At 41.5% G+C, this 16,727-nt stretch overlaps 1 protein-coding gene across 4 annotated transcripts in view; it reads left to right on the top strand.

Annotated features, from left to right (window-relative positions):
- Window positions 1-16,727, top strand: part of NVL (nuclear VCP like) — a 48,729-nt gene that overhangs the window by 21,638 nt on the left and 10,364 nt on the right. For 2 of the 4 annotated variants that reach the window (XM_080340934.1, XM_080340935.1), the window contains exons 18-20: window positions 138-237; window positions 12,074-12,180; window positions 16,233-16,309. In XM_080340934.1, the coding sequence (XP_080197060.1) occupies window positions 138-237; window positions 12,074-12,180; window positions 16,233-16,309 (284 nt within the window). Of the gene's footprint in view, window positions 1-137; window positions 238-12,073; window positions 12,182-16,232; window positions 16,310-16,727 lie in introns of those variants that run through there. The other 2 variants (XR_013921919.1, XM_080340936.1) reach the window with 2 other exon arrangements.

Raw genomic sequence — 16,727 nt, 5'->3', positions numbered from 1 at the left:
ACATTAAAAGCGTGAAAAAGAAACTTTGATCAGTGTTTCAGGCCAGGGAGCTAGTGGATCTTTTTTTATCACATACTTTGAAATATTCACATTCCCACTGTTTCCTCAGTTTTGTTGATAAGTTTCTCCTTTCAAAGTCAGGAGCCAGTGTCCGAGTAGTTAACCAGTTACTCACAGAGATGGATGGTCTGGAGAATCGTCAGCAGGTTTTCATTATGGCTGCCACAAACAGGCCAGGTAAGGACCCAAAAATTATAAACAAGAGAAATCAGACATCTGCGGTTCTCTTCTCATGAAATCATGTAGTCTTGCATATTTGAATTCTATAATTAATCTTACTCTCTACTTAAAATTACAGTGTCTTCTCAAATCCAAACTTTTTCTGATCAATTAATCTCTTCCACATTTTTGTGACACTGTGAGATGAAGTAAACTCTTTTGAAAGTCTTAATTAGCACCTGATACCGTTGCTGTAAAATACTTTGATTTAACTAGATTTTGGATTATCATCTTGGACCATAAGAGAACAAGAGAGAACTAAAAGATAAATTATGTATATTTTGCTGCTTGCATTGATTTTCTATCCAAAGCAACCTTATACTTTTCTGCTGTTTTGTTTGTTTGTTTGCTTTTTGCCTTGAGACATCTGTCTCATGTTAAATCATTTTTTCACTTGCTTATCTTTTGCTTCCTGGGCTTCGTGTTACAAACTCTGTTCCCTCAGCCCAAGGTTATTCTGCTGTTCCCTCATGTTCTGTTAAACTTCGATATTGACAGCTGTCTGTGCTGCCTTGCTGGGTCTTCAATTTTTGGTAGTTTTTGCAGTTCTATAAGATAAACACTGATACCTACTTTACAAATATCATGTTTTACTAACAACTTTCTGCCTCCTTTTTTTTTTTCCCCCCTGTGGTTTGTTTTTTTTTTATACATAGCCAGAAACTTGTTTCTTCCTGAATTTAAACTCCATCTAGGTGGTGAGAGTTAGAAGTAATTTGTTGTCAGTATAGAAAGAAACATACGCATGAAGATGTTGCACTTCCTTGGTTATGAGTATTCTTCTGAATATCGCAACTGAAATTAAATGCAGGGTTACTAGCCTATCATGGTAAAATCATACTGGTGTAGGTACCAGAATTTGGGAAAGAACCTTTGCGCTTAGAGCATGTATTTGGCAAATTACTGGTAATGGAAAGACACGGTTAGTTGTTTCATACCTACATGTATTAAGTAAGGACAAGATGTAGAATTCTGATGAGAAATGGCTTAACAGGGAAAAATAGCAGCATAGCTACTTTGGATATAAATTGGAAGATGAAAAAGTTAAAATACTTGACAGATTGCTTGGGTCCTATAGACTAAGGAAAATTTCATCTGAAATCACCAAAAACAGGCAACTATGAGGTGTTATTGTTTTTTTTTTCCAATGGGCAAAAAATTCAAAGATTTTGAGGAAATTTTCCTGTCTCTTGAATTCTTTGCACCCGGCAGACTATCAAGCCGTCTACACGGTGAAGTATGAAATAGTAGATGTTTAAATCTATATATACTTGTATAAATCCTTTGATTTAAAATGGTGAATTTTCCTGGCATGAGCTTTGTGATTCTGACCTAGCTAATACAATGTAGAAAAGACAATAAGGTTATACAATGTAGCACATCTACATATAGGTACAGGTGGGTGTACCAAGGGTGTTGGTTCCAGTGTCCTCTGGTGCCCTTAGGAAAGAGATCTCTCCCTAAATGATGAAAGTATTTATATCAAGCAGCCTTATTTATTAGTGTTTCTCAGAGGTTTCATATCTGATTGCTGGAGACAGTAAACTCGTTGTTATCTCCTACTGGTAGCTTGGAGTGTGAATTCCAATAGTTGAGGAAACATCCAGTTTGTCATCCTGCGGTACCACCTCAGCTGTGCCACCTGAAGACTTTTTTGAGGCCAGTGTGTGTATGTGACACTGTTCTGAGTTAATGACTCTTAGAGGCAGCCAAGTGCAATTAGTTCAGTAGCTTTACAAGGGCCAGTTTAGAGTAAATGTTGCTCAGATATTGATTTGATGATACAAATACTTGGCTGTGGCAAGTTTGTCCTAATGCACTGTCCAGCTGTAGTGTTAGATGTACTGTTTTACCATACCAGAATAATTAAAATGATAAAACTTTCCTGAGTAATAAAGGTTGAAATAATGTTTGAGGGTAGCTGGGAAATTTCTAAGGCATTAATTTAGCGATGTATTGCTAGCCAGTGACGTTGATGAAAAAAGTGAATTTGAGGTAAAAATGCCAAACATAAAGAAAATGCAAAGCTATGGATAACAATATAATTGTCAAATGGAAGGGTATAAATATATCTGCAAATTCTGTAAATGGAAATTAATTGTATCTTGATAAAGGACTTGTTTTGCCAACACAATAAAATACCTTTAATGCTGAATGGCAAAGCTTGGCACATCCAGCTTTTGGTGGTTTTGATAGGATGGATCCCTTGCTTCGGAAGGATGTCAGCTGTGTGTATGAGTAACACTTGGCATGGGTTTAGACTACAAACTTTTGCTGTGATATCTGCATTTATCAGTGTGAAGAAATAGTTTCCAGTTGATGCAGCTTTTATCAGAACAACTTTTACTGAAGTTGTGGTTAAATTGGGGAAACTGATTTTTCTCTTGTGTAGTGTACTCATCATTTGTGGGGGTTAGGAAGAGAGGCAGTGTTCACCACATTAAATTCTGCTAGTCTGGGCTGGGTTCTTAAGAGAAGCACAGAGACCTGTAGCTTATACTGGCTGGTATATCTAAATTATTCCTGCAAACAGTGAAAGGTGTGGTGCCTCAAAAGCTCTTTTGCTTGGAAGTCTGACATTTGTATGAAAGATTCTTCTGTCATAGTTATGTTGAATAGAGGTGCTGGAACAGAGTTGTGTAATATAAATCTAAATAACACGTGTCCCAGCAGAAATCTTCCACTGGGCCAATGTTCTAAGTGTCATCTTTTTTCAAACCATGCTAGTATAGTTTAATAGGAGAGAAAATGGCTTTGCAAGATGCTTCTTTTTCAGTGGTTGTATGCGTGGTAGCTTTTATAGTTGTTGTCGTTACTGCTCATAACTATTAGTGTATGTTGTCAGCATTATAGTCTCAGAGAGTGTGGTGCAAAAAGAAGAGTCTTCTCTCATAAAAATATTATTATTATTATAAAGAATAACAGTACTAGCTGTAGGGTAGTGGTGGCTTAAGCCATTTTGGCATCAAAGTATATTCCTGGCACAGTTGTTCTAGAGAGGTGTTAGCACCTGTGACAAGGTATTCTTGTGACATGGTGATGGTTTGTGTACCCTACGGCTGAAGGCTGCCAAATTCTTTTTTTATGATGGCGTTTAAGGACTTGGAACACTCTAATTACCATTTTGCCAAAGGGCAGGCACAATAAATTGATTCCTTTATTTATCATATACAGTCTGCAAGTGGTAATTTGTATTCTGTCAATGCTGAAATAAGACTTTTATCTGTCCTTAACAGTGGGACATTTTAATGTTTTTTGCATTTACTCAGTGACTTTGAAAGTCCCCTGTAGATCTTTCTTGACTGGTGCTAAATTAGCAGGGTGCAGTATTCCAAACTCAATCTCTTCCCACCTAAATGCAGAATCAATGTCAAACTTTGTCTGAAGAGGATTAAACTTTTAAAGCACTCGAGGTCATTAAAGAGAGAGGAGGAAAAAAAAAAATAGATGAGGCAGAAATGTTAGAAACCTTATGGGTCAGAATAATTATATTCTTTTTCAGTCCTACTTCCTTCCCTGAATCTGAGACTAAATTTGCCAGCATGTACCATGGGGATCTAAACAACTGTGTGTAACCTGAGGAAGAAGACAAGAAATCAGTGAAACACTATAAACTGATAGTGATTTAAGCTTGATGTAAATTTTGATAATGTCTTTGCTTTTACCTTTTTAAAATCAATTACAGCAAAATTCCACTTTTACTGTTATCTCGGAGCATGGTTCCAGTTTCAGTGAGTTCTATTTTTCTTTAGCAAGTTTCTTAGTTTTTTAGAGCTGTTCACCTGAACCACGTGTTTTGAAACACAGTAAAAGAAAAATAATCTTTCCTTCGGTCTCTGACAATAGTTACAGTTTTGGTTTGGATTTTTTGTTTGTTATGTTTATACCTGTTTATACATGGTGCTGAATTAAAGGCAAGATAAGGTCTAAGAAAAACATCTATTATGTGAGGCATGGAACAATTTATTTCATGGTAATTCTAATTCACAGATTCTATTTCTGCATTTCGCCAGCCCTTAAATGATATGTATCTTTCACAGTAATTTTAGTGGAGTTTGTTTGTTGTGTGGGAGGAAAGTTGTTTGCTGCAATGTTCATCTGGAGTCTCAGAAAACCTTTTAGGTCTTCTGAGCCCGCATTCCAGAACATCCTGAATATGAGGACCTAGATCTTGTATACTTCAAATATAATTTTAAAAGCTGCAGGGATTATAGGAGAAGTTTGATGGACTAAGCATAGTTGTTGCTGGTATACACTGAACTTTTGTAAACATTGACTCTTGTACAGTTTAAATAAGACGTGAATAATCAGCTGGAAACAAGTATGAGACTAATAGATATTATTATAGGACAGTAGAGTGTCACATTATAGGGATGCACACAGATATTTTCAATAGAATTTAATCAGGTGGATAAAATTTTGCAGTGGTTTAGAGAGCGGGTTAGTCAGATGAAACAATACATGGTTTTCTGGAGGCTGGTGCCTGTTTTAACCTTTAAAAACAAAGCAAGAAACGGATGTACTATAAATGTCATCCTATGCAATTTTGCCAATTTTTTTAAAATCCTACTGTCTTCTAAGGACGTAGTCAACACCATTGACTACATGAGAAAACAAAGACAGGAAGTTATTAACTAGACATTTCTCTTTAATAGAAGTATGTTCTCTCTGTGAAACAACTACTTGGAAGAGGAGTGCTGTATGTTACTACATTTCCATGTTTCACTTTCAAACTTGAGAGATGATAATAGACTTTGAAAGAGATACCTGTGATTCAGTCAGCTGATGGGAGCCAGCCCAGCAAGAGCCAGAGCCGGCGGGGTTCAGCCGACCACGAGGTTCAGCCAAGATTAGGAAGCTCAGAGGGAAACGTACAGGGACAGTGTGATTCCCGGCGGGTCTCGATACCCGAAGCCCCGGCAGCCATTGCGAGAGAGCAGCTGACGTGGTGGGGAGCGTCCCACGGTAATGGCGACCACACCCCCTCCCCTTGCCTTGAAGAAGCCTTTGGGCTTCTTTGGGCACCCATCAGGTGCAGAGAGGAGCAACCAGCTTGTGTAGCGGGTGAGTCCCACCCACACTGTGCTGCAGCAGTGGGTGTAGTAGCTTGTGCAGCAGGGTGCAGAGAGCACTTGTTGCTTGTCAGTCCCTCTAACTTATTGTCAGCGTCCCAGGCTGCTGATGACCATGATTGCCTTCAGAAGGAGAGCTTGTCTCAAACAGACTGTGGCAACGCAGACTGAGGTTCTGTCCCGAACGGTGGCTGTTGAGGTCTCCGGCTGCAGGGAGTGCCAGAGCCTGCTGCTGCCGGGGGAGGGAGGCCAGCACTCCACCTGTGTGAGGTGTGAGCAGGTGCAAGATCTGCTCGACATGGTTGTGAAGCTTAAGGAGGAGGTTGAGACGCTGAGGACCATCAGGGAGTGCGAAAGGGAGATCGACTGGTGGAGTAACACCCTGACATGCCAGTTGGAAAGGCCCCAGGGAGGTACCCCCAAAGGAGATGGACCTCCTGCCCCCTTGGACAGAGGCGGAAGTACTGAGACGGCCCCACCCTTGTTGCTGTCGGGCAGAGGTAGGGGACCTGAAAGACTACAAGGGTTGGAAGCGTATTCCAGTTCGGCGTCACGGGCAGCCCCCCTCCCTGCCTGGTTTGCCTCCCCAGGTGCCCCTCCGTAATAGGTTTGAGGCCCTGGTTCTTGAAGAAGAGGTAGGTGAGGAGGTGGTGTCAAGCCTGCGTACAAGATCACATAGGAAGAGGTGGTTGACTTCACAACTTAAGACTGCCTCTGATAAGAAAGAAAGAAGGGTGATAGTAATAGGAAATTCCCTTCTGAAAGGAACAGAGGGCCCAATATGCAGAGTTGACCCTCATCTTAGGGAAGTTTGTAGTCTATCTGGAGCCCGGATCAAGGATATCGCTAGAGAGCTCCCCAAACTGGTGCACCCGACAGACTACTACCCGCTGCTGGTCTTCCAGACAGACGGGGAGGAAGCTGCTTCCCGTAGTCTGAGGGCAATGAAGAACGATTTCAAGGTCTTGGGAAGGATGGTGAAAGACTCAGGGGCTCAAGTGATCTTCGCTTCACTCCTTCCATCTTCAAGTGACGATGTGGGATGGAATAGGAAAATTCAGTCTCTAAATGGTTGGCTCCAAGACTTGGTGCTACAGGCAGGGCTTTGGATTTTTTGATAATGGTTGGTTTTATAAGACTCCAGTCCGGACAGTGTCACGCGGGAAAGGTTTATTTCGCAGGGGCAAAAGGATGCTGGGGCAGGAATTAGCTGGGCTCATTTGGAGAGCTTTAAACTAGGCTCGAAGGGGGATGGGGTTGTAGCTGGGCTTGTCCCAGTGGGGCAGCATTCTAAAACTGATGAGGACCGGGTGGCCTCCTGTGCCCCTAGGGAGAAATCGGTTTGCTCTCCTCGCTCCCTGAAATGCCTGTACACCAATGCGCGCAGCATGGGGAATAAGCAGGAGGAGTTAGAATCCTATGTTCCATCGGGAGATTATGATCTGGTGGCAATTACAGAAACATGGTGGGACAGTTCACATGACTAGAATGTGGTCACGGATGGCTACACCCTTTTCAGGAAAGACAGGCCAGCCAGGCGTGGTGGTGGAGTTGCTCTCTATGTGAGAGAGCAACTACAATGTACTGAATTCTTCCCAGGAGTAGATGAGGAGCAAGTTGAGAGTGTATGGGTCAGAATTAAGGGGCAGGCTGACAGGGGTGGTACTGTTGTAGGTGTCTATTACAGGCCACCAGATCAGGCTGAGGAAGTTGATGAGGCCTTCTATGGGCAGCTGAGAGTGGCCTCACAGTCACAGGCCCTGGTTGTTGTGGGTGATTTTAACTTCCCCGATGTTTGCTGGAAGGACCATTCAGCCAGCCAGCCACAGTCCAGGAGGTTCCTCCAGTGCATTGATGATAACTTCCTCATGCAGATGGTGGAGGAGCCGACTAGGAGAGGTGCACTGCTGGATCTCATCCTCACTAACAAGGAGGGTCTGGTCGAAGCAGTAAAGGTTGAGGGCTGCCTGGGTTGCAGTGACCACCAGATGGTGGAGTTCAGCATCTTGTGTGGCAGGAACAGAATAGCAAGTAGAATTGCAACCCTGGACTTTAGCAGGGCTAACTTCAGCCTTTTCAAGCAGTTGCTGGGGGAAATCCCATGGGCAAGGATGCTTGAAGGAAAAGGGGCCCAAGAGAGCTGGATTGCATTCAGAGATTGCTTCTTCCATGCTCAGGATCAGAGCATCCCCACATGTAGGAAGTCAAGGAAGGGAGCCAGGAGACCTGTGTGGTTGAATAGGGATCTGTTGGGTATGCTCAAGCAGAAGAGGAGAGTTTACAGGTCATGGAAAGAGGGGCTGGCCACTTGGGAGGAATATAAGGCTGCTGTTAGAGGATGTAGGAAGGCAGCTAGGATAGCCAAGGCCTCCTTAGAATTACAGCTGCCGAGAGGGGTCAAGGACAGCAAAAAGAACTTTTTCAAATACATAGCAGATAAAACTAATACCAGAGGCAATGTAGGCCCACTGAGGAATGGGGTGGGTGCCCTGGTGGCAGAAGATACGGAGAAGGCAGAATTACTGAATACCTTTTTTGTCTCTGTCTACTCTGCCAGAGGCTGCCCTGGGGAGCCCTGTACCCCTGAGACCCCGGATGAAGCCAGGTCAATGGAGGAGTTTGCTTTAGTCGATGAGGACTGGGTTAGGGAGCAATTAAATAGTCTGGATATCCATAAATCCATGGGTCCAGATGGGATGCATCTGCAGATGCTGAGGGAGCTGGCTGAAGTCATTGCTGGACCACTCTCCATCATCTTTGCCAAGTCTTGGGAAACGGGAGAGGTGCCCGAGGATTGGAGGAAAGCAAATGTCACTCCAGTCTTCAAAAAGGGCAAGAAGGAGGACCCGGATAATTAGAGACTGGTCAGCCTCACCTCTGTCCCTGGGAAAGTAATGGAACAGCTTATCCTTGGTGCCATCTCAAGGCACATCAAGGATAAGAGGGTTATTAGGGGCAGTCAGCATGGCGTTACCAAGAGTAAGTCATGCTTGACCAACCTCATAGCCTTTTATGAGAATGTAACAAGGTGGATGGATGATGGCAGAGCGGTGGATGTGGTCTACCTTGACTTCAGTGAAGCCTCTGACACAGTCTCGCACAACATCCTCACAGCTACGTTGAGGAGGTGTGGTCTAGACAATAGAGTAGTGAGGTGGGTGGCAAACTGGCTTAAGGAGAGAAGCCAGAGAGTGGCAGTCAATGGTGCAGAGTCTGGTTGGAGGCCAGTATCTAGTGGAGTGCCTCAGGGGTCAGTACTGGGGCCAATATTATTCAATATATTCATTAACGGTTTGGACGAGGGAATAGAGTGCACTATCAGCAAGTTTGCTGATGACACTAAGCTGGGAGGAGTGGCTGACACACCAGAAGGCTGTGCTGCCATCCAGCGGGACCTGGACAGGCTGGAGAGCTGGGCGGGGAATAACCTGATGAAATTTAACAAGGGAAAGTGTAGAGTCCTGCATCTGGGCAGGAACAACCCCAGGTTCCAGTATAGGTTGGGAAATTACATATTAGAGAGCAGTGTAGGAGAAAGGGACCTGGGGGTCCTGGTGGACAACAGGATGACCATGAGCCAGCACTGTGCCCTTGTGGCCAGGAAGGCCAATGGCATCCTGGGGTGTATTACAAGGGGGATGGTTAGTAGATCGAGAGAGGTCCTCCTTCCCCTCTACTCCGCCCTGGTGAGACCACACCTGGAATATTGTGTCCAGTTCTGGGCCCCTGAGTTCAAGAAGGACAAGGAACTGCTGGAGAGGGTCCAGCGTAGGGCAACAAAGATGTGGAGCACCTCCCTTATGAGGAAAGGCTGAGGGAGCTGGGTCTCTTTAGTTTGGAGAAGAGGAGACTGAGGGGTGACCTTATTAATGTTTATAAATATATAAAGGGTGAGTGCCACGAGGATGGAGCCAGGCTCTTCTCGGTGACAAACAATGATAGGACAAGGGGTAATGGGATCAAGCTGGAATACAAGAGGTTCCACTTAAATTTGAGAATAAACTTCTTCTCAGTGAGGGTGCCAGAGCACTGGAACAGGCTGCCCAGGGAGGTTGTGGAGTCTCCGTCTCTGGAGACATTCAAAACACACCTGGACATGTTCCTGTGTGACCTAATCTGGGTGTTCCTGCTCCAGCAGGGGGATTGGACTAGATGATCTTTTGAGGTTCCTTCCAATCCCAAATATACTGTGATACTGTGATAACTACCTTAATTTCATAAAAATGTTAAATATGTCTAAAATCAGTTGACTCTCTTCTGTTAAGTTTCAAGATAATAGATATGGAGGGAACACTATGACTTATAGGGATGGAATGCTTTGAAATTCCTAAATGGGGGGCATTATTCAAATCTTTAAACAGATATGAAGTGCATCTAATGAATGAGTTTGATGAATGGGGAAATACGAGTTTCTGTGTTATGTGACTTAAATTTTCAAGAACTTGAAGCTCGAGTCTGAACCAGCAGAGTGAAGTGAATTGACTCATAAGGAGATGGGGAGTGAAGGTCTGTGTTTTAAACTTGCGTATGATCCTCTCATTGTAAACTGCCAGTACTGCAGGATATTGAGTTAGTGTGAGTTGAGGTAGATCTTTGAATATGGGCAATGTAATCCTGTACCTACCAATGGATAAATATATCTTCAGACCAGATCACTAACTTTGTAGTGTCAGACAAATAGCACAGGAAGTGGCATGTTCTCAGCATGCAAAATCGAAACAGTAATTTCTATATAAAGCTTAATATTTTGAAAGAGCTTTTGAAACTTTAGAATGGGGAAGTTATCAAGTGCATGGTGTTGTCATACAGTCCCTATTGCAAGTATTTGGTTTGATGTTTGTAATTGATCTGTTGAGCAAACTTGTCATCTCAATACTGTGGCAAGACTTCCATCCGCAGAGACACAAAACCAGGTCAGTGCATTTGTGCCAAGAGCAAGATAAAGTATCATGTAGCACTATGCACAGACATATAAAAAAAGGTACTTTGATCTGGGTCTGCCATGGTAGGGATCCTGTTTAACCCTTGTTTCATCTGGTCTGGATTAAATTAGTACATCAAGTTCTTCCTTTTTTCTTCTCATAATTCAGGTCACATTTGCAATAGCTGTTTTTTGCCTATGTAGATGCCTGTGGCAATGACTGCTGTATCTTGGGAAGAAAATCGCTTTTGCCCAAGAAATATATGGTGGAACAATTTTTAATGTGTGTGTCTCTCATTCTAGTTATTGTCCTTTAAGCATAAATAGGAGAGTAACTTGAACGAAGCCATGCACGTCTTTAAAAAGCGAATCAAAACTCGGTTGTGGTAGGATCTCAGGTAGCTGAAGTCTTGACACAGTTAAGCAAACTTTTTTCATTTGCAAAAAAAGTGGTCGCTGTGGTTCCATGCTATTGTTTTGGTGATTGTGGGGTTGATTTATTTGTTTTTTTCTTTTGAACATCCGTACAGTAAGGATTAACAGCCTAACTTTTCCCAGTTCTTCGCTCGTAATTTACATGAATGCATGTATTTTGACAGTTCACTGCGTTTTTGTCAAGAGGATGTAATGATTGCAAGGGTGTTGACAGCTTTGTTTGGAGTCCTTAAGTCTTAGTTGGAACTTTCAGCTGTTGCTTTTGATAAGGTTCTTACAATAGCTACCTAAAACATCTACAGAACTCAGAGTTCAAAACAATTTGTTGTATTAAAAGTACAGTTTTCATCATATCCTCTGTGGGTGCTTTTGCTGTTCATGTTACTGCTGTAACATGATTATCAGAATGGATCAGATAATCAGATGGATTATCAGAACCCCTTAGTGTAACAGAGCAAGTAAAACCATCGTCGGGTTTGGTAGATGGAGAAATGGGGCATCAAGAAGCATTTAGAAACATCATCCAGGTAGCTCATGCTGAAACAGGGACAGGAATTGAGGTCTTTCCCAGGTTATGTACCCTGTCTCTATCTATCCTTAGTATTTATATCCTGACTTACTGTTTGTGGAAGTTTTGTATTGAAGCCTGTGGTGCTAGAAGGCTGCTGGATTTTTCTGTTACGTTTAAGCTTTGAATTGTTTTCTAGAAACATCTGTGATGATTTTGGTTTCTTATTTCTCCACACATAATGAAGTTTGGAGTCTGTAGTTCTTCCTGGGAAACAAATTATGTACTTTGCAGCTCTGTTTTGTGTTTTCATGGCTTTCCTATTTTACCATTCAGAAAACTAATACGTAGTAGAAATGCAAATCACTAGTAAAATTAAGTTTACATATAGATGCTTATGACTGACCCTGCGTAGTTGTTATTCTTAATTTGTCACTGCTTTTCAAGCAGATTTGCAGCAGTTAATACAAGTGGTGATCCTTCCAATAGAACTGGAAGCATTTTTCCATTGTTATGAACTAATGTGAATTCCTCACTTGACCATGCTGCCTATGACAGTAAAAATGTTCTACTACTGTATTTCCAAAGACAGAGTTGTTTTCATTTGTGAAGAGATGAAACTGTTATTTAAGCCACATCTGCTCAAAGATGGCTCATAAGTACTAGGTAATAGAGGCTCCTACTTGACAGAGATGAAACTATTTCAGTTGGCTGTTTAACAATCTGGGCTTCACATCACAGCACAAATGCTTCTTTGAATCTAGGTACAAGTATGCACATATTCCTTCTCATGTGAACACTTTAAGGGTGTATCTTATTTCTGGATAATTTAGTCTTTTTTCTTTTCCCCTCCCTAAGATATAATTGACCCAGCTATCCTCCGTCCTGGTAGACTGGATAAAACACTTTATGTGGGTTTGCCACCACCTGAAGATCGACTTGCTATTTTAAAGACCATCACCAAAGTGAGTATTTGGAAATAAATCCTTATCTTGCAGCTTGATGGAATGATTTAATGCAAATTAAATTTGACAGAATTGCAGGATCCCGTCTTGTGGAACACACGAGGTCATCCACATAAACTGTCAGCCACATCTGCTGTTAAATTTGCTCTGAGACTACAAGGGGCTGATAAATCTTGTAAAGCAAACCTGCTCAATGTATAAACTGCTGCCTTTATAGTCACAGTTTGAACAGATTTAATTAAAAAATTCCTATCTGTGTGAGTAATGGGCCTAGAAGTATATTGTAAGCTTTTTTGGGGGGGTTCCACACGTTCACCAAAATGATTCACTAGCTCCAGCTGTATTTGCTCAACAGTAATTGTGACATTTATTTGCCTTTAGGATCAAAGGAAACTTGTGGTGATAGAGGTTGTATGTCAACATAAATGTGACAGCATAAAATACCGGACTTTATGGGTCTTCCCTGTGGCTATTGGCACATTCTGCCTCTTCAGAGATTGGGTTTATAGAATTCTGTTGGAGCATTTCTCTAACTACAGTAGAGAAGTAGTCAAGGCCTTAATATACAAAGCATTATTAATTACTCAGATATTTCCTGCTTTTTCCAGTAGTTCAGGACTGATTGTTAAGAGCAGATGTCCTATCAGGGTTTTATATTTTTGAGCTGCAAAGGAGACGAAGTCTTCACTACAGAGAAAAGATATTGCTGTATTACGAAAAGTGTGGCAAAAATTATTTAGCAAGTTTGTAACAAAAAGATAATTCAGACTTGCATAACCATAAAGTTGTGTTGTGTTAATCCCGTTCAGGCATGTCCTTGCATGCCAAAATAGGTGTTGAAAAGTTAGGCTTTCATTACAAATTCAGGATGTTAGATTTCCCTTCATTTGTTCTATGCATTATTTCATGGAGAAAAAAAAAAAGTTGTGTGTTCCCATTTGATGTTAGCAGTAGGTTATTTTATTTTTTATAAGTTTTATTAAAATATTTCAGTTAAAACTGTTTAGAATCCTATTCCTGAAGATGGCTGCCTCTTATAAGACCTAGAAAGAATTTAAGTTTAACTTTAGAGAATCATTTTTCAAACATATCGTAAGGAATTACATCTTTTATTTTACCAGTTTATTTTAAAAGATAACTCAAAACGTTCTTTAAAAATTGGGCTTATATATTCTAACTTAATACAACCAACCTCATTCTTCTGGATGTAGTGGGCAGTAAGTGTCGGTCTCTAGACTGTCTGAACAGAGCATGATTCTGGTGCAGAGTTTGCATCTGCTCTGTTTTTTAATGGAGCTTTTGCTTGCCCTAATTTTTAGTTGGAGAATCTTTGGAGATTTGTAACTGTCTCAGGTGCCCTCACTGCAATTAGTAGTGTAGGAAAATAGTGCAGCAAAGCCTTCCTGGGAGGGGAAAGTGGTATTAAACAAAATGGACTTATCTCACTCTCTCTCTTAATTTCACCTGCTCCCGCTTTCACAGACACATGTGGTCATCAAGACATGTGCATTCAAGTGGTGGGGTCAGGATCACTTGTGTGATAAGGAGCTCTCTGAGTCCTCACTGTATCTCTTGGCTTCCTCTTGACTGGCGATGGCAAACTGGGGGTTAGAGGTTTTCTAGATACTCTGTAAGAATCAAACTGTTTAGAATGGGGGTTACTTCAGCTGCCGTAAATCTTGGGTGAGGTTGCTGAACAGTGTCTTTGCTCCTTCCTTCTGGGAATCTTTGTGGCACCAGCCCAACTTCCTGTTGGGATAACACCATGGGGAGTGGCACATGTGATGTGCTTACCTTGTCATTATCCTGTTATCAGAGCGTACTTGTCTTCTGCTGACAAACCATCTTTGCTGTGGCTGTATCTGATTATGGGCCTTGTGATATAAGCAATGCATTGTGTAGTGTTTACCAGCTCTGTTTCTGTGGATCCTGTCCTTATCAGGGCATGTTATGTTTGGAATGCCAGACACTTCCATGCACACTTTATGCATGCTAGTCTGAATATTTTGGTTACAACTCTTTGTAGTGAATGAGGTGTTAAGTCTTTAATGAATTCTTCTTTTCAGCTCTTAATTAGAGGCCAGCAGAAATGAGATACAAACACTCTCTGAATTAATCTTTCCCTTGCGCGTTTCCGTGTTCATTCCATGAGGAGACGTGCTGTTCTCACTTTACTACTTCTGCAGTCACCAGAGTTCTCATAAAGCTAGGCAAAGATTTGTATTTCTAGTGTTAAGAGCAAGAAATAGGTTGTTACTTTCTTTAAAACTGAGTTATCTGCAAGAAGAACATGGAAAATATATTAAATTAATTGAAATATTTTATTTTTTGTCAGACTTCACCATGCATTCTAGGTAAGGAAATTCAAAAAACCCTGTGTACAGAAACACTTGCTTAAATACGCGCTCAGGGCTTGATTAAAACGTCTGGTGAGACGTGAATGGTTTCTGGGTGCTGATGTGCATTCCCAGCAATTCCTGAGGAATACACGCACAGGATGTGCAAACTGAGAGTCGTTGCCGAGGGAAAACACGGATGCTTTGCAAAGGCAGCATGAGGGAGTTGGCAGGAGGAACAGGATGTAAGGAAGACAGCCAGCCCACACGTAGGCTGAAGCTTTGTTGTGAAAGAGTGTTATTTTAGTTAACTTGTACAAATCGGCCAATTTCAAATTGCATGTTAATTATGCAAGACAAACACGTCTTCACATGTTTAGAGTGACGAGCGCACCTGCATTCCTGCAAGCTGTGTCCCCTCCTCCGCTGTACGTACTGCTCAGCTCCTCTTCAGAGCACGCAGATCGCCCCACTCAAAAAATGCCCAACGTGTGTTGCTACTCAAAGCAATAGGTAAAACATTTCTTGTTAGCAGTGTCTCTCTGGCTTGCAGTCTTCTACAATTACTAAAATACCCCATGTGAAATTGTACAAGGCTTCCTTGTTTCCAGTGTAAAGTCTCTCCTCTCAAGATGTTTCAGAATCAGTCTGTTCCTTTGTCTTTTTCTCTCTCCTCACCTCTCTAACTGGTATTCTACCAAACATTCATTCAGGGTTGCTCCCTTACCCTGCCTAGCCCTCGATTATTCTCCTGTCTGTTAAGTACTCCGGGGCTTTAACTGGCCAGTTCCTATACATTTTATTTTTTCCTCTTGAAGATATTGTAGGCGTGTGGTGTATATTAGTTCACCTGAAGAAGCTGGAAAAGAATTACATAAATGTGTGCATTTCTGTCAAAAGAGTTTCTGTCAAAAATATATCCGTTGTATCAAAAAGCATCCTGTCTGAACTCAGGTATTTTTTGATACCGTAGACATCTAGAATCACTGTACTATTGATACTATGTCACTGTTGTCTACGGTCAACATCTCCATGCTTACGGTGTTTGAAATATTTTGTTGGCTAGCCTCAAATATAATTTATAGTGCTGTTCAGTATTTGGTGCAATGGGAGATGCAAAAATAGTAACAGAAGAAGCCGCTTCTGGCATCTTTGTGGGGGAATATGGAAGAGTAGGGTCAAAAAGTCTATAGGATTGTCTACAGTGTAAACTTTTATGAAATCCAGAATGGAAGTCTGCCAAGTTTGAAGATATGTGTCTAGAATATAAAAGATACACAATTAATTCAATTTTAAAGGTGACAAGACTAAATCTACGTGCTTATTGCTTAGCTGTTTGATTTCAACACATAGTACAAGTCAAGGAAGTTCAGCTGACCGGTGCTGTTCATGTCACCAGCTGGTGAGGGCATGTCCGCATATAGAACAGTGGCAGCACTACTGCCCTGTGACAGGCTGGCCATCATTTCCTTAGGGAAAATCTGATCTGTTGGTGGGAAGTTAAATTTTAACATTATTATTTCATAATTAAATGGGTTTAAGGCTGGTTGACCTTTTTGTCAGTTTGATTTTAAAACCAGCATTAAGATTTGTGGATATTTCAGGGAATTAGTTAGACCCTGGTATGATTCCCGATTGATGAAACTGCATTACTTTGGGGAGGACTTGTGTAAAAAATAACATGTTCTTCCTCTTTTATTGTCTCAACTCCTTTAGGATGGCACCCGCCCCCCACTAGATATTGATGTAAGCCTTGAAGAAATTGCATTCAGTCAACATTGCGATTGTTATACGTGAGTATCTTCTAGTTGTGACTTTACTATTTAATGTGCAGTGCCAGCAGTCCTCTGATGCATGATAATGTGGGTTCTGTTATTATTAAGAGGATGTCTTAACTTTCAGGGGTTTTCAGCCTTTTCTGTTACGATGTTTCTCTTGCTTGCGCTTTTTTCCAAGGAGCTGGTAGGAATACATGGAAGCCAAAGCCTTTTTTTTCATCTGGAATAGTCCTCTTCATGTAGTAATTACAGATCAGTCTTGGGTTTGCGTGAGTTTATTTTATAATTCCTGAATGATCAGAGGATAAAAGAGCCCTCTTAAATTGTGGATCCATATACAACAATGATGATGAAAGCAAATTGTTGAAACAACCGTAACCAACTCGTTCTGTCACACAGCTGAAAGCCACGCGTTTCACAAAGTCATGAGGGC

This window comes from Nesoenas mayeri, assembly GCF_963082525.1.
Source record: "Nesoenas mayeri genome assembly, chromosome: 3".
NCBI lineage: Eukaryota > Metazoa > Chordata > Aves > Columbiformes > Columbidae > Nesoenas > Nesoenas mayeri.
The sequence above is the reverse complement of the archived record's forward strand: the minus strand, read 5'-3'. Positions and strand labels throughout refer to the sequence as shown.